At 60.0% G+C, this 20,199-nt stretch overlaps 7 protein-coding genes and 1 non-coding gene across 8 annotated transcripts; 2 read left to right on the top strand and 6 right to left on the bottom strand.

The window, feature by feature from the left end:
- Positions 1 to 599: 599 nt before the first annotated feature.
- Positions 600 to 3,247, bottom strand: LAC9_2 (lactose regulatory protein lac9 and GAL4-like protein; the record flags this gene model as incomplete). The annotated part of the gene is made up of 6 exons (XM_028624272.1): positions 600 to 1,466; positions 1,503 to 1,866; positions 1,962 to 2,795; positions 2,863 to 2,951; positions 3,081 to 3,110; positions 3,182 to 3,247. 6 exons carry the CDS (start codon positions 3,245 to 3,247, stop codon positions 600 to 602), a joined length of 2,250 nt encoding a protein of 749 aa, XP_028475344.1.
- An 855-nt stretch (positions 3,248 to 4,102) lies between these two features.
- EHS24_008973 (uncharacterized protein) lies at positions 4,103 to 5,965 on the top strand (the record flags this gene model as incomplete). Its single annotated transcript, XM_028624271.1, has 5 exons — positions 4,103 to 4,149; positions 4,192 to 4,217; positions 4,303 to 4,463; positions 4,611 to 4,786; positions 5,398 to 5,965. 5 exons carry the CDS (start codon positions 4,103 to 4,105, stop codon positions 5,963 to 5,965), a joined length of 978 nt encoding a protein of 325 aa, XP_028475343.1.
- A 282-nt stretch (positions 5,966 to 6,247) lies between these two features.
- EHS24_008972 (uncharacterized protein) lies at positions 6,248 to 8,469 on the bottom strand (the record flags this gene model as incomplete). Its single annotated transcript, XM_028624270.1, has 5 exons — positions 6,248 to 7,215; positions 7,265 to 7,448; positions 7,526 to 7,757; positions 7,811 to 8,100; positions 8,197 to 8,469. 5 exons carry the CDS (start codon positions 8,467 to 8,469, stop codon positions 6,248 to 6,250), a joined length of 1,947 nt encoding a protein of 648 aa, XP_028475342.1.
- Positions 8,470 to 8,926: 457 nt separating this feature from the next.
- On the bottom strand, positions 8,927 to 9,027 carry EHS24_008971. Its single transcript has one exon. It is a non-coding gene; the product is annotated as a tRNA-Val (tRNA).
- A 1,223-nt stretch (positions 9,028 to 10,250) lies between these two features.
- Positions 10,251 to 12,431, bottom strand: EHS24_008970 (uncharacterized protein; the record flags this gene model as incomplete). Its single annotated transcript, XM_028624269.1, has 4 exons — positions 10,251 to 10,466; positions 10,531 to 10,683; positions 10,729 to 11,185; positions 11,224 to 12,431. 4 exons carry the CDS (start codon positions 12,429 to 12,431, stop codon positions 10,251 to 10,253), a joined length of 2,034 nt encoding a protein of 677 aa, XP_028475341.1.
- A 638-nt stretch (positions 12,432 to 13,069) lies between these two features.
- EHS24_008969 (uncharacterized protein) lies at positions 13,070 to 15,910 on the bottom strand (the record flags this gene model as incomplete). The annotated part of the gene is made up of 2 exons (XM_028624268.1): positions 13,070 to 13,744; positions 13,826 to 15,910. 2 exons carry the CDS (start codon positions 15,908 to 15,910, stop codon positions 13,070 to 13,072), a joined length of 2,760 nt encoding a protein of 919 aa, XP_028475340.1.
- An 893-nt stretch (positions 15,911 to 16,803) lies between these two features.
- Positions 16,804 to 17,007, top strand: EHS24_008968 (uncharacterized protein; the record flags this gene model as incomplete). Its single annotated transcript, XM_028624267.1, has 2 exons — positions 16,804 to 16,866; positions 16,906 to 17,007. 2 exons carry the CDS (start codon positions 16,804 to 16,806, stop codon positions 17,005 to 17,007), a joined length of 165 nt encoding a protein of 54 aa, XP_028475339.1.
- A 941-nt stretch (positions 17,008 to 17,948) lies between these two features.
- EHS24_008967 (uncharacterized protein) lies at positions 17,949 to 19,049 on the bottom strand (the record flags this gene model as incomplete). The annotated part of the gene is made up of 1 exon (XM_028624266.1): positions 17,949 to 19,049. One exon carries the CDS (start codon positions 19,047 to 19,049, stop codon positions 17,949 to 17,951), a length of 1,101 nt encoding a protein of 366 aa, XP_028475338.1.
- Between the last annotated feature and the right edge of the window lie 1,150 nt (positions 19,050 to 20,199).

Genomic DNA, 20,199 nt, shown 5'->3' with positions numbered 1-20,199 from the left:
GTTCTTAGACAGATTAATAATTGTAAGACAACGCGACTACTCCTTGGTTCCCCTTGCATTCACCTCAATTGCGCTTTGTTGCTTCGTTGCTTCGGACTTGTGACCTTCTGGTCTAGAGGGTAACCACTGCTTGCGAGAGAGGGCACGCACATCCCCGTCGGGCCGTCGGGCTTTGGGTTTTTGCTTTTGCTTTTTCGGCTGTTGGCCCCGGGGGGGTGCTCGGAACACTGTCTGCCGATCAGCGGAGAGCGGAGGTGCCCGCTGGTACGTGTACCTCGAGCGGACCAGCGGAGAGAACGAGCGCGAACGAAGAGGAAGGTGGAGGGGGGGGGGGGGGGGGGGGGGGGGCTTTGTGGGCTAATTGATACAGTTGTGCATGCGCATGACACGAGGCCCGACAAAAGGGGGCCCCTATCCGAGATCCCAGAAGGGTTCAAAGAGACCGAACAAGAAACGAAAACAAGTACCCGAAGAGCGCTAGACGCGCTAAAAAGTATAAGGTTGGCTTACGCAACAACAGATTGAGTAGAGGACGGAGCAAGATGCTCCGCTCAATACTTATCAGCGCCAGACCCAGACCATACAGGGCTCAACTACCTCTAGGTCTGGTTCTGGGGCCAGAACGACATGAGCGTGGCCAGGTCGGCGAACGGCAAGAGGTCCTGGGCCATGTCCGCCGAGCCCTGGAACATTGGGTTTGCGGAGAAGAAGTCGAGGAGCGAGGGCACCTCGACGTGCGTGTCCGTGAGCGACGGCATGAGGAGGTCGATGATGCGGAGACAGCGGTCGGCGAGCGGGTCGCCTGGGACGGCGCGCAGTGTGTCGCACGCCAGGCGGACGGATTCGCCCCACTGGCCGCGGTTGGGCGACGTCTGGTCCGTATGCATGGCGATGAGGGGAACGAAGGATGCCTGGAAAAGGAAATGCAGGGCGTACCACGTCTCGAGACGGTTCGGGATACGGCCCTTGAAGAAGCCGTGAATGTCGTAAATGGTATCCATGGCGCAGTCGATGCAGGTGGACGCAAGGGTGTGTTCAATCTCCATGCCGGGCGTGTTGCCCGCCATGGGGAGGCCCTTGAGCGCGCGGTCAAGAAAGGCGCGGCGGTGGAGGATGATACGCAGGTTGGAGTAACGCCAGAACAGCTTGTGGGCCGAAAAATACAGCCAGGGCGTGTCGCCAAACATCTCGGGCGTGGCACGCGACTGCATCCACTCGGGAAGCTGGCCGTACCAGTCGAACAGCTCGCGGTCCAGGTCGATAACTTCTTCTGCTGATGGCGGAGGGGTGGCAATGACGCGGTCGTAGCAGTGGTTACCAACAAGGTGGAAAGTCGATTGCCACATCAACGAGCTGTAGATGGTCTTCTCCCGCGACGGCGGAGGCACAGACGGCGAGTGCGGCGTAAAGTGGCGATCCTGGACATTGTGGACCATGCGCACGTCCGCTTCGCCATAGGGAAGTAGCTAGGTATTAGCTCCAGAGTCACTTCGTGAGCTTACAATTGGACGTCCGAAAGTAATGCTGGCGCCAGAGTCGAAGATATAGACGACCCACCACACGCGGCGTCGAACCTCGCGGTCAAACGGTTTAATGTTCCACAATGGCAGCTCGCGGTGCAGTCCCAGACCAATGGCCATGCGCACAGCAATGCCTAGGTAGGTAGATCCGGCGTTGGGCTTGTTGCGCTTCTGGGCGAGGTTACTCAGCAGCGTAAAGGCCTGGACAAGCACCAGACTGCCCGTCTCGAGGTGGTCGACTGAAATGACCGAGATGGCGCGTTCGAGGAAATAGTCGATAATGTACATTGGCTGCGAGACGCAAAAAGCTCCGAGACCCAAGACGACGTTGTAGAGCACGGCCCATCTGCTGATGTCAGTGGCTTGGTTCTGGGCCCGGGAGGGCAGAGACGACTAGCGACATCCTGGGTTCTAGTCCCCCGAGTTGGCGGTGTGGCTTACTGTTTATGGGGTGGCTGGGCCACAACCTCGTTTACCTGTGCGCGGAACGTGTGTTCGTGCACGATCGGGTACTGGGTATGGTAGTTCTGGAAGTAGCCATCCATGAACATCTGGAGTTGCGCATGTGACGGCACCCAGTTTGCAGGTCCGGGCGGCTCGGATTCGGCCACGGGGATCGACTTGAGCGAGATGCCTCCGGCAGTCATCTGCAGTATCCTCAGAAGCGTCGCACCGGACGCAAACCCCAAATACCCCTCGCCGTCCGGTTCCACGGACAAGGAGGCAGTGCCGTCGTTCTCGCCAACGCGGCCCTGTCGCTCATTCCATTCGTACCCAGAGGCATTGCGCGGTTGGCGCTCGTATGCCTCGGCTGTGGATGACGGGAACTGGGGTTGTTGAGGACCTGGCTGACGCGATGAGCTTGCCTGGGCAGCGATCGGAGGTGGGCGACGGGGGACACTGCCTGCGTGGTCCGAGAACAGGCCCAACGAGCTGGCGGGGGACCCGCTGGGCACGCTAGTGGCAACGATCGGTGTGGTCACGGGACGGTTCTGTATTAATGGGCTACCGCTGATGGTGTCGGACATGGTGTTGGGTGCGGCGAAGATGTCGAGTGGTGTTTGTGGATTGGGTGGTGGTGGCGGTGGATGCTGGCCGCGTTCATGGCTAACCGCCGAGCCAACAGATGCACGGAAGGTAGCCGACGACGGTGCCAATAATGGGGGCCCAGACGAGTCTGTTGGGCTGCCTTCTCTGTCAATATCGACGTGAGGTGCGTGTTGGGCAAGAAGGCGTTCCAGGCGCTCTACGCGACCCTTGACCTCGGCAAGGTACCTTTGCTCTGTTAGTGCTGCTGGTCTACCCAGTGTGTGCATGTTAAGCGCAGAGTGGCGCGACGCACCTCTTGCCTCGACGGGGCACTTCCGGCTGAGGGAAGACACACGTCTTGTCGTACCGTCGACACTGGTTGCATGGATGCACACGGTCGCACTGAACACTGGTGTGAGTAACAGCTAACAAGCAAGGCCAGACACGCGGGGTAGATGCCGGTCGTTGTGGGGGCGGAGTCTGGGCGGACTGCGATGGAGAGGACGGGGGAAAGATGGGATGTGGACTGACCTTTCGCTTCAGACGGCGGCACTCGATGCACTCGCGGGTTGTTAGCTGGATGCGCGGCGGCATGGGTGTTGCTGGGAGAGCAATGTCACATGGTTGCTCACTGAAATCTTCTCTGTGGGACCTTCTGGTGCCTCCTCCGTGTCCGAGAGATGCCTTGTTGATGCCATGGTGGGGCCGGTGGGGGGGTGGTCGGTGTGGATGGATGTGGATGTGGAGTGGTTGTGGATGGAATGGAGCAACAAGAGAGAGAGGGACCACCCACCCAGGGTTTGAGCGGACAATACAAGAAAGCGGACAGAAGCATCTCCGCCCACTCTTTCGTTCATACATTTACCCATTCAACCGCCAAACACGCGCTTCCATACCGCGCCAGCCGCCAGTTGCCGTCGCGCTTCCCTTGGCGCTCGCTGGCTCTCGCTCTCACCCAGTCACCTGGCCCTCAATGCACCAGCAACCCTCCCGCGTTGGGTGCGTATACACGTCCTCGTCGTCTGACCGTCCGTCTCCCCCACCTCCGCTCATCCCTGACACTCTGTGACCTCGTCGAGGCCGTTGTGCACACCGCAACGTGCTGCAGTCGGCGACTTGGGACACCACCAACTCGCCTGAACCAACGTCTCTGAGCGGACACAAGGCCTCCGCTCGGCAACTGCCGGACATGGAGGCCCCGCAAACGCGGCGCACAGTGTGCCGAGCAACAAGACAGAGACAGAGAGAGACATTGGCTATCCCCCCTTGGGGCCACCGGCGAACGCCAGAGTACGCCTGATGCGTCATGTCCATCATCTGCACAGGGGGGGAATGCGGACTTGACGGCCAAGGGGGGGGGGGGGGGGATGTGTGAAGTGCGGGTGTGCTGTTGTGGGCCACAGTCGGGCGAGGCTGCTCCGGGCGCCTCGGTTCAATGGTGGGGGAGCAGCACAGTAGCGAGAGTTGGACCATTTGCCATTTGTGTCTTAAAGCCCATTTCCCAGGCAGAAGAACAAGCACCACCAAAAACAACCCCAATCACAAAGCACGCAATGACTAGCATCGACGACATTGCCAGGCGCCTCCTCGACTCGGCAGAGTACGTGAACGTGAACGGTCCGAGCGTCCAACTGACAGCAAGCTGCAAGCGGCGGCGACTCGTTGTCGGTGAGTAACATTGGGGGGGTGGCCATGTCGTCGATAGCGGTCCCCCGCACACGACCCCCGTCTCCCTGCGTTGACTAACGGCCAGCCATCGGCGGTATCCCGGGCAGTGGCAAGAGCACGCTGGCGTACCCACTCACTGGCGCCGTGAACGCTCTTCACAAGCGTCGCGGCGGCTCTGGCGACGTTGCAGTCTGCATCGGAGTGGACGGCTGGCACTACTCGCAGGCGACTTTGAACAACATGCCAGTGCGTACGCGTTTTTTTCGGGTGGCAAGCCACAGGTCCGCGCCTTGCTCTCCCCTTGGGGTCCTTGTCCCTCGCACATGTCACCTACGCAGCCGCGTACCATACACAAACACACACAATGCATGCTGACCACATCATCTCCATCAGAACTCGGAAGACCTGTTTGCGCGGCGCGGAGCTCACTACACCTTTGACGGCGCGGCCTACACCGCCTTCATCAGGCAGCTCGACACCCAGGCGCGTGTGCCGTTCCCGACCTTCTCTCACGCCGAAAAGGACCCGGTGCCCCATGGAGGCGAGGTCGCGCCCGCCCAGCGGATCATGTAGGTACCTCGAAGAAAGCGATCGAAGACGGATGGGGGGGGGAACGGGGGGAACGGGGGGAACGGGGGGACGTGAAGCCGTGCGCTGGCTGTCGGTGGCGGCGTTGGTTTATTGGCAGGTGGACAGGTGGACAGCACTTTGCGCATGCTTGCCGCGCGTGCCGCGCCTACTTGGTGCCATCGCCTCGCAACGTCGCTCTGGTGGCTGCAAACCAAGACATCGCAAGCGAGCCGGGGGCGCCGCGACCGTGCAGATGAACGAGGTCCCGGAGCAGCGGTGTGCCGGACCCGGCTCGCTGGCTCGGTCATCCAGGCTCTCGAGGCACTTGCAAGCCACTGCACGCCCATGAACGCCTCCGACATCAAAGTGCCCAAAGGCGGGCACAGGATAACAACACCTGCACGGTCGGGGTTTCAGTCCTCTCCTGTGCTTTGGTTTGGGGTGTGTTCCGAGCGCGCTGGTGGCTGCGCAGTGCTGCAGCGGTGTGGTGGCGTGTGACTCGCCGTTCAGTCCGCGGGTCAGGTGGCAAAATAGACGTGCCACTCCGCGGTGTGGGCGTTGCCATGATTGCAATTCTATTGCGCTTCGGCGTCTGGCTCGCGGCTTGCAGATCGGCCGCCGCCATGCTGTATACGCGTCCTTCACACGCCGCGGATTCTCAACTCTGTGGTGCCTCCGGCCCACCCACAGTCGGAGGTGCGGGCCGTGCCGTGGCCCCGGGCCGCTCAGCGCAAGCCAAGCCAAGCCAAGCGCCGCCATACACTCGTGTGCCTACTCCCCCTCGGTGTCTTGATCATATCCCTGCCTCTCCGCCCACACCGGCTGACATGAACAGCATCATCGAAGGCCTACACGCCCTCCTGGACCTCGCCCCTTGGAACAGTGTTGCGGGGCGGTACGACGAGCGTATCATGGTGGACACGGCGACGTCGCTGGCGCGCTCGCGCATCATTGCGCGGCACCTGCGCGACGGAGTCGAGCGCACCGCCGCCGCGGCCACACGCCGTGCCGACGAGAGCGACATGCTCAATGCCGCGACGCTACTGAACAACCTCGTCCCACCGTCCATCACCGTCGACTTTGAGGCGGGCACCGTCAAGTTTGCCGCGGCCGACGACGCGGGGTGCGAGGCCCACACCGAGTGGCGGACCACCGAGGGTGTGCCCATCACGGCATAGAGATAAGAGGCGACGATAAGAAGAGAAAACACCCGAGAGCCACACGCATACGCAGACACAAGACGCAGACAATACACCCTACCCCCCGACACACACATACACCCACCCCCACACGACCAAAGCAGAGATACCGAAGACAAGACCAGACAAAGTGCAAGATCGGCGCAGCAGAACCAGCAAACCAGCAGATGATAAACATAGAATATCAGACGGGACGGACTCTCTCTATTTTTCATATCAAAATTTGATACTTTTTAGCCAAAAAACCACATGTATACCTTTTTACCAACCGCCAAACGTGTTGTTCGCGGGGGGTGCGCCAGCACCGCCGGCACCGGGCACGCCGCGGGGCGCGCCGCCAGCGGCTCCTCCACGACCACCACGGCCTCCGCCGCGACCGCCGCGCTGGGGGCGGCCGCCACGAGCACCACCACCGGGTCCACCGGGCCCACCGGCCGCACTGGGCTGCCTGGGCTGCTGCTGCCTGTTCTGAGCGCCACCGTCTGGCTTGGGCCCGCGCTGCTGCTGGCCACCACGGCCGCCCTGGCCACCGCCTGGGGCACCGCCCTCGTTGGGGAGCGCGCGCACGACGTTGAGGCCCGGCACGCCCTTGAGACCCATCTTGCCGACGGTCTTCGCCAGGAGGCCCGGGGCGCGCCACTCGCCGCCGTCCGACCTGGTCTGGAGGCAGTACTGCGCATAGTCATTGGCGTGGGCCACGAGCTCGGCCGACGACCACTTGAGGTTGCGCAGGTTCGAGTTGTAGTATCCCAGCCAGGCCTGGTACGCCTGTGCCTTGGACTCCTCGGAGACCTGGGCGAGGGCGCCGGCGAGCGCCTGGTGGACGGCCTGCAGCGACGCGGGGTCGATGGCCGGGTACGCGGCCAGGTCAAAGGTGCGAATGGTCTTGTCGTTCAGGAAGAACTTTTCAAACTCGCCAAGAACGAGCACACCGTGGCCCTGCGCGCCGGCACGGGCGGTACGGCCCAGACGGTGCACGTACTGCTCACCGCTGCTGGGGAGGCCGACCTGGACGACACCCGTCACGCCCTGGACGTCGATACCGCGCGCAGTGACGTCGGACGAGAAGAGCACACCGTTGGGCGACGCGCGGAACTGGTCCGTCGCCTTGGTACGCTTCGACTGCGACATGCGCGAGTGGATCTCCCACACGGGGAACGACGTCTTGAGCGCGGTGAAGATGTCATAGTACAGACCGGCAGCACGCGCCGTGGGGAGGAAGACCATGACTGCAGTGTGTCAGCTAGTTGTGCCTAGGCGATGCGGTAGCCTACTCACCCTTGAAGCCGCCGCGCTCAGCCGCGAGGCTCTCCTCGCGACGCAGGACCTCGACAGTGGTGGCGATGAGGTCGTGGGCAGGCGAGATGGCGACCTCCTGGACAACGTGCTTGTGGGCGTTGATGTCCTCGTCCTTGAGGGTCGAGATGAACTCGTGGTCGGGCGACAGGGCAATCGACGAGATCTGTTTGTGTTAGATGGCACAGTGTCCGCAGGCGACCAGCCAAAAGGTGGAGGTGCGCGGGTTCGGCCAAGACTTACCGAGTGCACCTCGGCGGGGAGAGTGGCCGAGAAGAGGAGGGTCTGGCGGGGGACAGCGGCGCGCTGGGGGAGGGCATCGAGAATCTTGATGAGCTCGCGACGGAAGCCCTGGTCCAGGAGACGGTCCGCCTCGTCGAGGACAAGGGTCGACAGCTGCGCGAAGCGGGGCTTCATGTTGGCGTTCTCGAGCAGGTCAACAAGACGACCAGGGGTGGCGACAAGGACATCGGCACTGTAACACTGTCAGCCATCGCGTGCTCACGTCACAGTTACTCGTTTACTCACCGGCCCGAACGGAGGTTCTTGACATCGGTGGCCATGTTGGTGCCACCGACGACGCACTGCACACCCATGCCAGCCGGGAGGAGCTTCTTGGCCGCATCGGCAATCTGGGAGGCGAGCTCACGGGTGGGCGAGAGGACGAGGATGGAGGTGTGCGGCTGAGCGGGAGCGCGGCCGGCCATCAGGCGCTGGATCGACGGAATGAGGAACGCGAGCGTCTTGCCGGTACCGGTCTTGGCCTGGGCCAGAACATCCTTGTTGGCAATGATGGCAGGGAGAGTAGCAGCTTGCACCTGGGAGGTTAGCCTCTTGTTGAGGGAGAGGTAGGGGGATATGGCTCCAAGTGGACAAACACACTGTCTATCACACCTCGCCTTGCCTCAACTCACTTCCGTGCAGAACTCGAAGGGAATGTTCTTGAGGAGCTCGGGGTTGAGTCCGCTGAACGAGGAGAAGCGCACGTTGGTGCCGGCCGACGCGATCGTGCTGCCAATGGTGTTGGGAGTAGCGGCGCCAGAGGTCATGGCCGAAACAGGAGTCATACGGCCCGGGGTGATCACAGGCGTCTCGGTGGCAGGAGCCTTACGCTTGCGGCCTTGCTGGAAGGCGCGACGCGCACCGCCCATACCGCCGCCGCCTCGAGTCGGGTTGGAAGTCGCCATTTTGTTCAAGACAGTGAGAGAAGCCGCAAATGGTCTTCTAATGGTGTGCAACATACGATCGTTGGCGGTGGAAGGTTTCTGAGGCCCGACGTGCAGATCAATCGATCAAAACAATTTGGTCCCGTAAACAAACGCGATGGGTGATATGACGTCAATGTCCACCCCCAGGTGGTGGCAACGGTTGTTTCAAGGTCCCGTATATCAGGTGCGATGCTTGTGAGCTTAACTGGCCCAAAGGACGGCGAGATACAAAATTCCATGAGCATGTTGTCTGATGGAGCTATGCAGTCGGTCACGGGTCCATTCCTCGTCGGTACCCGCCTGCGCCCTCGATTTTAAGTGATTTTCTCATATTTTTGGTCTCAACTCCGCCCCAGCGCTGATCTCCATTCTCACATGGGTTTTCCAACCCCCCACATGCCTCTGGACTGCTCTTCGGCGAGCAGGAGGACAAAAATGACGTTTGACGGGGTCGAACCGCCGACCTTGTGCGCAACGCTTGACTGACTGACAGTCCTAGTGTTAAGCACACGCTCTAACCAACTGAGCTAAATCGCCTTGATGTTTTTCATTCAGCGCCTATCACTATCAGGTATCGTGGACAATCACTGGTAGTCTCATCTGGTCAAGCAGGCCCTGTTGCCCTACTCTCTCGGTCTTCACATGGCGGGGGGCAGATCCCCTGAACAACCGTCCACGTAGAAGTCAGGGAACAGACGCCAGACCTTGGGCTACTGCACCTGTCCTGACCTGACAGCAAGCTGAGGCCGTCACCTATTTAGCCTCTGCCAGCACGAGTGGCCAGTGGACTGCAGTGGCTCTGTAAACTCGTGGACGGGAGTCGCCCCGCCGCCCATTTTCCTGTCCTATCGTACACGCACGACAGCGACCAGACCCGGCCGTCACCTACGTCTTCTCCCCATTCCTCGCCTATGCTGTCGCCCCCAAACGGCTAGTTTCATGCTCCATTCAAGGTCTCACCCCCCCAAAACGTCGTCGATTCGAATTATTCCGTCTTGTCTTGGGGGCAGGGATCTGGTGAACGGTGCATCGTTGAGGAGGGCGAGATCGTGCCATGGTGCGTCGTTGCAGAATGGAGCTGCTGGCCTTACGTGGTGAGCACTGGCCAGCAACTACTGAGGCAATGGCCGCACTTGATCTCCCGCTCCAAACCCCACTGCATGCAGCTTGTGTTTTGTGAACCGAATCCACCTTTTCTGCTTCGTGACCGAGACATCCGCCCATTCGTCAGATGATGGCCAACGCCGGTCGGCATCCGATCGGTGTTCTAACAATCGTTGGAAAATCCCCCAGCAAGCCACCCGCCACGAAGCTCCATCCGATCTCCGGGGAGCGATTCTGTGGAAATTATCTGTTCGTGACACGGAATGGTGGCGCTCGTCTTTTTCCAAGGATTGCGAGACCGGTTACGACGCGTTTTGGATTCGATTTTGTCAGCCAGTACTTAATCAATTTCCAAGGATGCAGAGGGGATCTGAGCGCATTGGTTGGGGCTGTGGTGGCCTGCAGGGGCTGGATAGCGTCTTGTGACCGTCCACTGAGAGGTGGGCAGGGAGCGGTCGGGTCGCTGCACCAATTACCAATGGGTGATAGCAAGGAAGATCGTCAACAAGACAGAGAGAGAGAGAGAGAGAGAGAGGTCTCTTGCCCCGTCGGTGGTTGCCTGGCCAAAGACTGTCTCGCCTGGGCCCTCACGACTGTGGATTCTGGCTAGCATACAAACAGCAGATAATACAGATATACAAGACCTTTACGTTTATTTACAAGAACAAGTTGCGTCCCAGCGCACTGGCGGCCTCGCGCCATGGCGCAATGCCATGCTCGTACCGTCCCTCGCTGTCGAGGACTTCCCAGCATAGCCGCAGGATCTCCCCGGGCCCTTGGTAGTTTTTCCCAAACGACAGCGCAATCGCATACTGCGCAATGTCCAAGAGACGCTGGCGGGTGTCCACGTCGCGCGTGTAGCATGCCACGATCTGAAGTTCGCGTTAGCACACACACACACATCAAAAACACGAATGTGCGTGTCAATGGACTTACCGTCAGGGGCCACTGGAAGCCTGAGATCCCTGCGGGATCGGCGTCCGCGACAAGCTCGATGACGCGCGCGGTTGCCGAGGTAACGCGGGAGTCAGAGAGGTCGACATTGAGGACCTCGGAGAGCAGCATGATACACAGGGCAGACCGGATGACCTGAAAACACGTCAGCGGTGTCGCCATCGAGACCAGTAAACCTACCTCGTTGCCTCGTTGGATACGCTCCGATTTACCGAGGTCATGCACCGTCTCGTTCCAGTCCCAGTTTTCACCGAGGTCGCCCACCATGCGCTCAGCCTCTGAGCGGAGGAGCTGTCCTGCCAGGCTGTTTTGGGTGCCGGCACGAATCATGGCGGCGCGTTTGACGACCATGGTGTTGACTTTGCCGATGAGGAGGATGACGCGTCGGGAGAAACCGACGAAACGCTCGACCCACTCTGGGCCCTCGGAGGGAAGCTCGAGCGTGGGGGACACGGAGGCTGCGTCCTCAAGTGGAGTGCACGTCAGCTGCACCGTGGCGTACATGGCGATGAGGTCGCGGAGGCTTGGGTAGAAGGACGAGGCAGACGCCAGTGGGAGCTCGAACGCACAGCTGGCGTCGATTGTAAACGCCTTGCCGTCGAGCATGTCCGCCATGCAGCGTGTGAAGAACCCCGCGCTGCCGTCAGTTTGTGGACCCCAGTACCCAAAACTCACAGATACTCCTCCGTCTTCCATTGGCCCTCTGGGCATCGCACTCGCGCACGGAGAATGGCACAGCTGGCCTTCTGGCGGCACTTGGCCGCCTCTGCCTTCCACTGGTACACCTTGACGGGGTCGCACTCGATGTTTCCGCGGTGGACATAGGCCAGGTGCAGGAGGCACATGTGCATCCACTCACGGATGGCGGTCGTGGCAAACCCACTGCCAGACGCAGGGAGGGACAGTGTGGCGAAGATGCGCGGGAACAGTTGCGCGAAGATCCAGTTTTGCTTGGAATTCATCGACGAGACGATCTCGTGGCAGCCCTCAAACTCAAAGTAGGACACGACCTTGCGGTCCATTTCCGTTTGGGAAAGGGACGCCAGAGTGAATGTGCTGAGGAGGCGGTTGATACACGGGTTGGCGAGCGCGTCCACCAGCGACGACGACAAGGTCGGCGGGGACGCTTCGGAGGCGGACGAGACAGACACAGAACACTGGAGGTTCTGGGGAACAAGAGCCAGTTGGTTGGTGTTGTCGAGCGGAAGAATGATGGATGCCGTGTTAGAACCCGTGGACCCCGAGGCCGCCGAAATGTTGGCCCAGTCGAGGAAATCGAGTGGGTCTTCGTTCTTGACATCGCACTCGCCGTCCGCTGCGGATCCACTGGTGGACCCACTGCCGCTCGCCCCCGAACCGGTAGACGCGTCGCTAACACCCCACTGGTCGACGTCCTTTGCCCGCTCCCATGCCTGCTCCCGCCCACGGCCACGCAGGGGGAAGCCTTTGGCCGGGTAGTAGCAAGGACGGTCCGTCTCCCAACACCGGCGACACGCGACCTTGACTCCGTCAGGGCCCACGGGGCCCTCGGGGCACTTTACACGCTGAGTACGGCACTGGCGACAGCCGGTCGTCGTGCGTATGTGCACTTTGCGCTTGCGCGGTGGCTGCGCTGAGGAGGCGACTTCCGGCGACGAAGTCTTCTCCTCTCGTGGCGGTGATGGCACTGCTGGCGGGCGGGGTGCAGTGTACGAATGGAGATGAACGTCCCCCGCGACAAGTGGTGGGCCGCATTTCTGGTCCGGGGGAGACACCGACAGCGACAGCAAGGTGTGGAAGGGCGGTGCTGAAGGGGGGGAAGGGTAGGGAATGGTGAAGGGCAGCTGCTGCTCGACAGCCGCTGGGCCAAATGCGAAAGCAACGTCGGCCGTGCGCTTCAACATGGTGTGAGTGGATGAGGGAAAGGCGTTGGTAGGTGTATCGATGTCGTTTGGGGCTGATGGGGTTGGATCAGAGATGAGATGAAGAGGGAAAGGGGAGCGAGCAAAGAGGCCAGAGGACGAATGGCGAGTCCGTGGTCCGTGATCCCATGGGCTCGGTTATGCAAGGCGACCGCGCGCCACCGCCGCCGCCGCTGGATCTGGATGTCGCCCGCTCGGCCGCGTCGACGTGATAACCCGTGTCTGACTCGCCCAGATTAGACTGAGACATGATTGCTAATGGGAATTGGCCGCGGTTTGTAATACAGAGCACGGGCCCCCATGGGGAACACGTCTACCCCATCGGCATTCCGCCAGATTGGTTAATTTGCCATTCCAACACCGAGCCAGATCCTTGGAAAAAAAAAAAGTGGTTGCCCACCCCCAACCTCGTGTGCGGCCCTGGCCTAAGGTGTCGACTGTGGCTCTCGGCTACTGACAGGAAGCGCTCATAGGCTGCTGCTTGACAATTCTTATCGCATCCTTACTTCCGTATCTACCCATTTACAATATCCTATGTCTCATCGTCGCGTTTCCGTCGGTTAGCAAGAAGAGTGTGGACCCTGACGGCCAACTGGCGGCGAGCTGACGGCCGGCTGGGCTTAAAACAGGACCTCGACGGCCGTGACCAGCTCCGTGGCGTCCACGCCCTGGTGCTCAAGCCAGGCCACAGCCTTGTCGACAAACATCTCCCACCTCTCCTTGTCGCTGGCCGCCTTTTTGTGTAGGAACGCAATCGCACACGCCGTCGCCACGAGGTCGGACTTGTTCTGCGCCGAGTCCACAACACGGGTGGTGAGGCTGTCTGCACGCGCACTCTGGACGTTGAGGACAGCTTCGAGCGTGGGGTTCCAGGACCAGCTGCCCGAGAACGTCTGCAACGAGGCCAGGGCCTGGACAGGGTCGGCGGTGTCGACAACCGCGTCGATGGACATCTTCTTGCTAGGGGCTGACTGGTGGTATGGCTGCTGGTGGTATTGCTGCTGCTGGGGCATCTTGAGGTTTTCTTGGGCATAGTTGGGCGGTGGTGGGGGTGCGCAAGCCGCGAGAGAAGGTGCGGGTGCGGGGCATACGGGTGGCGGGGGTAAAGTGGCTTGCTGCGACAGTGGGGCCGCCGAGAAAGCGGCGATGGGGGCAGCGGTTGGCATCGCATCACCTCCCCTCATCCCACCAAAGGCCATGGGGGCTCTCGAGTCGCGATACAGCACACGCGGCCTCGGGCCACCACCGCCGTACATCGCGGAACGCATAACTGGAGGGCTGGGGGCGGTCGCATACTGCACACCGTCAGTGTTGTACAGTGGGGTGAATGGAGTCCACAGACTTGTGGCAGTCTTGCCTCCATTTAGGTAACTCACCTCGTATGCCGGAGCAACCTCGTCATGGACGACCTTGTCAGAGCCGTCTTGGACGGCCACAAACGACGTCCACTTGCCGACAATCTGGAACGTGGTGCCGAGGTCGACGGCCTCGCGCTCGACAATATCAGAGTACCGACCGTCGTACTTTTTCTTCAGGAGCTCCCCCTTGGCGTCCTTTGCAAACGAGGTCCATCCACGGCCCTCCTCGAGCTCCTTCATCTCCTTGCGGGCAGCGAGCTGGTGGATGGTGACGCCGGCCTCTCCGGCAGTGATGGGGATCTCGAGCTCGAGCGGACCATGGTCGCAGGTACCCTTGAGGAGCACCGACTTTGGTCGAGCGGTCGGCCCCGAGATGAGGACGTAGGCCGTAGTACGGTTGAACGGGAAGAGCGCAGGGATCTCGCCTGGAATGCAGATATAACGGGGGCGGTCGACGCTAGGGATAGCGTCCTTGGCAGGAGCGGCTGTCTTGACGTCGTCTTTAACCTGCTTCAAGCGGTTGAACAGCGAAATGGGAGCCTTCACCTTGGCGGTTGGAGGCGACGATGCCTTGGCGTCCTTGATATCCTCAAGCCCAGTGATGGTGAGCGCGTCGTTGACCTTTTCGATAAGCTCAAAGTCGTCGTCGTCATCGGTGGCCATGTCGGGCGTGTCGTACTTGATCTCGAGGGAGTAGTCGGTAATGTGAGGGAACAGGGCGCCCTTGAGCATGCGGATGACCTTCTTGTCCATCTTATCGCCGTTGTCGACCGTCTGCGCGAAACCTCTACCGGCCCGAGCGACTCCTTCGACGAGCGAAGTCGAGGCACCGAGACCAATGCCGATGGAGAAGACACGGATTGCGCCCTTGCTCTCCCCGACGTTCTTGTTGATGAGCTCAAACAGCTGGTCTTGACCCCAGATCTCGCCGTCGGTGAGCAGGAAGACTTCGAGGTTCATGTCCTTGTAGCGGCGTTTAAAGGTGTCCTCCATGGCCCCGTACATTTCCGTCCCGCCATAGTTGGCCGCAAACGATTTAACGTGGGCGACTGCTTCATCGAGTGATTCTTGAGAGTAGGACTTTGATCGCTCCCAGAGGAAAGAGTGTGTGCTGCCAAAACTGCAAATATTGAACTTGATGCCAACAGGGAGTGATTTGAGGAAGATGTTGAGTGCGGCGACAAGGTCCGGAATGGTTCCGCTCATGCTGCCGCTACGGTCGCAGACAAAGACGATCTCGGGGCGCTCGGGCGGGAGGTCAAACTTGGGAACCAGCGTGACCATGAGAGCCTTGGAGTCGAGGGTCGGATGGGTTTCAACAACTGCCGAGGGCTCTCCGATGTTGGAGGCGACCACCTGGACAATGAAGTCCTTGTCAAGAGTCGCCGAACCGAGCGACAAGGTCGCGGACGCCTTGCGGAGGGAAGGGTCGGCATCAGGTGTGGTAGAGGTCGTACCGATAGAGACAGTGAGCGGGTGCGAGGGCGACTGGATTGATTTGATGGCATTGCCTTCTGGCATGTCCACATCGACCGTCACCTCGAGCTTGCCATGAGTGACAGAGGCAGGTTGGAGGCTGCCGGCATCGCCATACCGCGGTACGACAGCGGCGGGGATAGTGAACCTCAGGCCGTCCACCTCGGCATCGTGCTTGAGTTCTCCAATGTATTCGATCTCCACCCGGACGTGCTCGCCGGCGGGTACGTTTCCAATGGCGGTTGTGAAGACGTCGGCAGCAGCGAGCGACATCTCGAGAAGGCCAGCGGTCTCTCCGCGATCGACTGCGTCCTGATACGTCTTCTTGGCCTGGCCGCGTTCTTTGACAACACCGTGCACAGTACGACCGGCGACAGTGAACTGGAACTTGACAACTGAGACGCCGTCGTAGAGGGGGAACACGTAGCGCGCCTCCTTGATCGCGTCCTTGGTGTCATTGACAAAGCGTTGGGTCAACCTAGTTCGTGAGGTAGAGGCAAAGATCGTCGTGTGTGCGGCCACGTCGACGAGCGGGAGGGGTTTGGGGACGGCGCTTTGCCAGGGAGGCTGGGTCGGGTCGTGGATGACCCAGAAACAACCGCACTTGGTCAATGAGCTGTAGTTCATGTTGACGCTGGATGTGGAGGGTGCGAGCTTGGTTGCTGTGCTTGGTGTGCTTGGATGTGTTGAGGGATTGTAGGATGGAATGGGAAAAGCAGAGACGAGGATGCGTCTGGGACCCGGCTTTTATAGACACGTTTGAAGCGGTGCTGGGCGAAGCTGGGCGCTGACAGTGTGTCTGTGTGAGTGGCGGTGATCGGGCGTGCATTTGGCGGCGCAACGGGGGGAACGAGATCTGGGTGGCAAACTATTTGCGGGGACCCCGCGTTCTGCTAATCAGCTCAGGGACCATTTGGACGCGACTTTCTTTTGCCTTTTTGGTGCTGCCCACAGCCGTCTCCGTACGCAGGTGGAGGGAGACACCAGGTCTGTCATAAGGTAACGATCACATCAAAGGTGCCCACAGCCTGCTCAATCTACGAGGTGTGCCATGTTTGGTCGTTGGCAAGTAGCATGTGTCAATGGGCCCCAAGCTGATCGCTGAGTGGAACGCTGGCCGGCCTGGGAAACGTGGGCCGGCTAACAAGAGAACGGTCATGTGAGCAACTTTTGGGGTGCTTGATGTATGACACTTCGCAAGCGTTCAAGAAAATGACTTGCGAGTCGCTTTGTTCCAGACTAGTCACACTGTCTTCCAGCAAACCATTATACTCTGGTGTATTGGTGTGGATTCCTACTCCAATGATAGACAGCTGCTCCGTCGAGAACCGGGGAGAAATCGAGTCAGTGCCAACGGACCCGGAATACTCAAGCATTGCCGTGCCGAAACGTCCTGTACCAACCACCAGTAGCATACAGGCTACAGGCAGAGAGAGGCCTCCAGGCCACAGACCACATACAGGATTATGTCGTTTGGACCTGACGGCTGACGACATGCTGAGATCGTTAAGCCTCCTAAGATGGTCGCGGACACTGCGAAGCCGCCCAAGATGGACATCGCGGCATGGACGTCTGTGGAACACGTGAAGGGGCCAAAGAAGGACGCCGCTGACATCATGGAGCCGCCCAAGGCGGACAAGCTCGTGAAGGCTCCCAAGATGGACACGTTGGACATCTGGAAACGCGACAAGCGTGTTCCTAAACAAATGCTCACGGAACGTTGAGCTGGTGGGGGGGAGGCCAGCTTCAGAAGGGCCGTCCATGTAGTCGGAGAGAATGTTTCTTATCGTGTTCCATTAACGGAAGACTGGCTTGCAGCACTTATCCTTGAAATTAACACAAGGTATTGTACCACATGTTACAGCAGTATACGTAAGTAAACCGTTGTAAGTGCTCTTCAGGATACCGCCGAGTCATGAGCCAAGGCAGACATGCGGAAAAGGTGCCGTCACGCACAAACCTAGCACCTTTAGCATGGTCATTCCGCAATACTGGGTAGACCAGCAGTGTGTTCATCCGCAACCGCTGGGTTTTGCTCACTTGGCCGAAGGTGTGACGCGATAACCACTCGCTGCCGATCCATTCTAGCGGATGTCGCGGTCAAACAACAGCTGCGTTGGGCCTCTTGCCGCCGGAAAGTCTCGCAGTCGCCGGTTCAAGTCGGTGGCTATGGCCAGATGGAATCAGACCCTCCTTCTGCCCGCCTCCGCCATCTACTCGCACTCACTTCAGGAAAAACTCGGACGCGACCGTCCGTTGTGGAGATGTGTGGTGTTTGGTCTGCCAGACGTGAAACACCAACGGGGGATGTTCTAGCCATTCCTGTGAACAATTGAGGCAGGGGGGGCACCGAGTCTGTTTACTGTCTCCCCCAGTGATCAAGTGAACTTGTCAAACGCGACGCCTGTAGCATGTGAGCGCCCATTGAGGACAAGCACGACAGGACACGGTCCCTGCATGAAACATAACACTGCGTACAAAAGCTACGGGTAGGACTCCTGGTCCTCGCGCATCGAGCGCGGTGCGCGTAGTGGGGAAAGTGAGGCGGAAGGATGCCTCTATGGGGAGAGCAAGGCTATGACAGTGGCGGGACGTAAGAAGGGCAGGTGGCAGCCAAACCCCAGCATCGTCGCCGGTCCCACGTCCATTCGCGTGGGCCCGACGCTTAGCTGCCAACGAATTTGCCCACGTTCTCGCCGAACGCGCCCAACATGTTGCCCGCAACGAAGTGCTTGCAGGTAAAGTATACCATCGAGTGCATGGCGTCACCAAGGTCGCCCTTGGTGGGGTCGCAGTCGACGTTCCAGGAGCAACCGATCTGGGTGGTGCCCTTCCAGACCATCTCGGTGAAGTGCGAGTACGCGTTGGCAGCGGGATTGTCAAAGGGGTAGTCCTTCCACTCGCTGGCCCAGCCGTCGAGGTTGCCTGAGACTGCAAAGTCGGGGGCAGTGCCGCTTGCCCACATCCACGCGAGGTTGTCATCGCCTTGGTGGGACATGTTGCATGCCTTGGTGTGGTCGGCCGAATCCTGGGCGAGCGTGGCGTTCCAAACGACCTCGCCCGCACCAAACTCCTTGCGCCACTGGTTGTAGTAACTGACAACCCACTTGCTGGCGTCCGAAGTTCCGGCAATGTCCTCGGCAGAGGGGTTGGCTGTGATCTTGTTGTTCTGGGAGTCGACAGGGAGGGTCGGCGAGCCAGACGCGCCGCCTGAGGCAGCGCCAGTCGAGGCGGCGGCGTCAGTGGACACGGCGGTAGATTGAATGTCCGCAGTGGCCTGCTGGCCATAGCCATCTGTGGGATTGGCAACGTAGGTCTCCACAACGGGAGGAGAGTCGTTCGCCAACGTCACGGCTGGCGAGCCGGCGGCATCAGTCGGAGTGGGGACTGTGTCTGTCGAATCCGACATGGGCGTGGTCGAGCCACCGGCCGCAGAGGAGCCGACAACAGGCGTCGGTACGGGAGCGTTGCCTCCCTTGGAGGGGGTGTGGTGCTTGGAGCCCTTGGAGCCACACGAACCGTGGCCGTGGTGTGCAGAACCGTTGGTGGGGACAGGAGCTACCGCACCAGCATCCGCAACGCCGGTTCCGTTTGCTGTGGCCGCGGCTGCTGCAGCAGTGTCCGCGGCATCAGCCAACGACGGTTCGGCGGCGACCCAAGTGGCGCCGCTGCTAACTGCGTCGCCCATAAAGTTGCCGTACTGCGGGAGGGCTGCAGCCGGAGCCGCCAGGGCTCCGATAATGGTGAAGATTGTTGCAATCTTCATTGTAAAGGTCGAAATCAAAAGAATGTGGGTGTGGTCGGAAAGCGCAAAGAGAACGGTGGCAGACCAGTCTGCTACAGCTGCGGGTAGATTGGGTACAAGTTGGATAATGAAGAGTCGTCCTCCGAGAAGCTCTCCAAGCCGCTCTTTTAACCACAGCGAGCTTTTCGCATGCTGTACTTCTAACAGATCACGGAGGTACCACAACCCCTTCACACTGGAACTTGGCCCCTCCTGTCTGTAGACTTTGAGGGTGGTGACATAACAGATGAACGTCTGGAGCATGCGGTTTGATGTGGATTCTTCGCCGTCTCAGGGATTTGTGCGCATGATGGAAGAGCCGACCCCAGTGCCGCGTTTCGCCCAAGACGCGTCTTGCGTACGCGTCTTGCGTACGCGTCTTGCGTACGCGTCTTGCGTACGCGTCTTGCGTACGCGTCACAGTCGTTCATCTCTCGTCCATTGCGGTTGATGGCCTACGTCAAACGGAATGCAAAGCAGTCGTTGCAGGTTCCAAACCTGGCCAGACTCTGCAGATCGCTGTGCATTCCGTGCGTGTCCCTTACAGTACCGATGTTGTCAGCGTCCAGACCCCGTTCTCTCCTCAGGATTGTCGTCAGTTGGGACAGCATATACCGACCTTGCTTGGTCTGATGGGACGTAGAACTGGGCTGAATTAGGCCTGGCCGGGCATAGTCATTGGCAGGTGCAGGGCGCAACACGAGACACCGCAGACCCGGGGGGTTGCCTCAAACGTGGCAGCAGCTCTCAAGATTTTGCCTTCACAATACGAGACATTTGGCCAACAAGCCTGCAAACACGAGCCTCATGCACCAAAGCATCCTGTTGCACCCATCACAGAGTGACAGACAGGGGACGGTAATCGACATGGTATGGTTATGCAGCTTTAGGCCTGCCCCAATGTCCGTACTCCGCCGCTGAGACTCCGTAGCCCCGACACTCGTGAGGTCTCGCTCGGTGGCACGGCGACTGGTCGCTGATGTCGATGACACAGCATATCACTTCCGATCCGTGTCACCGCCTTTCCCAAGCAGCTCAGCTCGCCCCCGTCGGACAGTGGCCAGTGGGGCCTGTTGGCCGAGCGGTTGAGCAGAAAGAACGACCGGCGGCAAAAACGCGAGAAACGCGTCTG

This window comes from Apiotrichum porosum (assembly GCF_003942205.1).
Source record: "Apiotrichum porosum strain DSM 27194 chromosome Unknown scaffold_8, whole genome shotgun sequence".
Lineage (NCBI taxonomy): Eukaryota > Fungi > Basidiomycota > Tremellomycetes > Trichosporonales > Trichosporonaceae > Apiotrichum > Apiotrichum porosum.
Note: the sequence above shows the minus strand (reverse complement) of the source record. Positions and strands in the feature narration are given on the sequence as shown.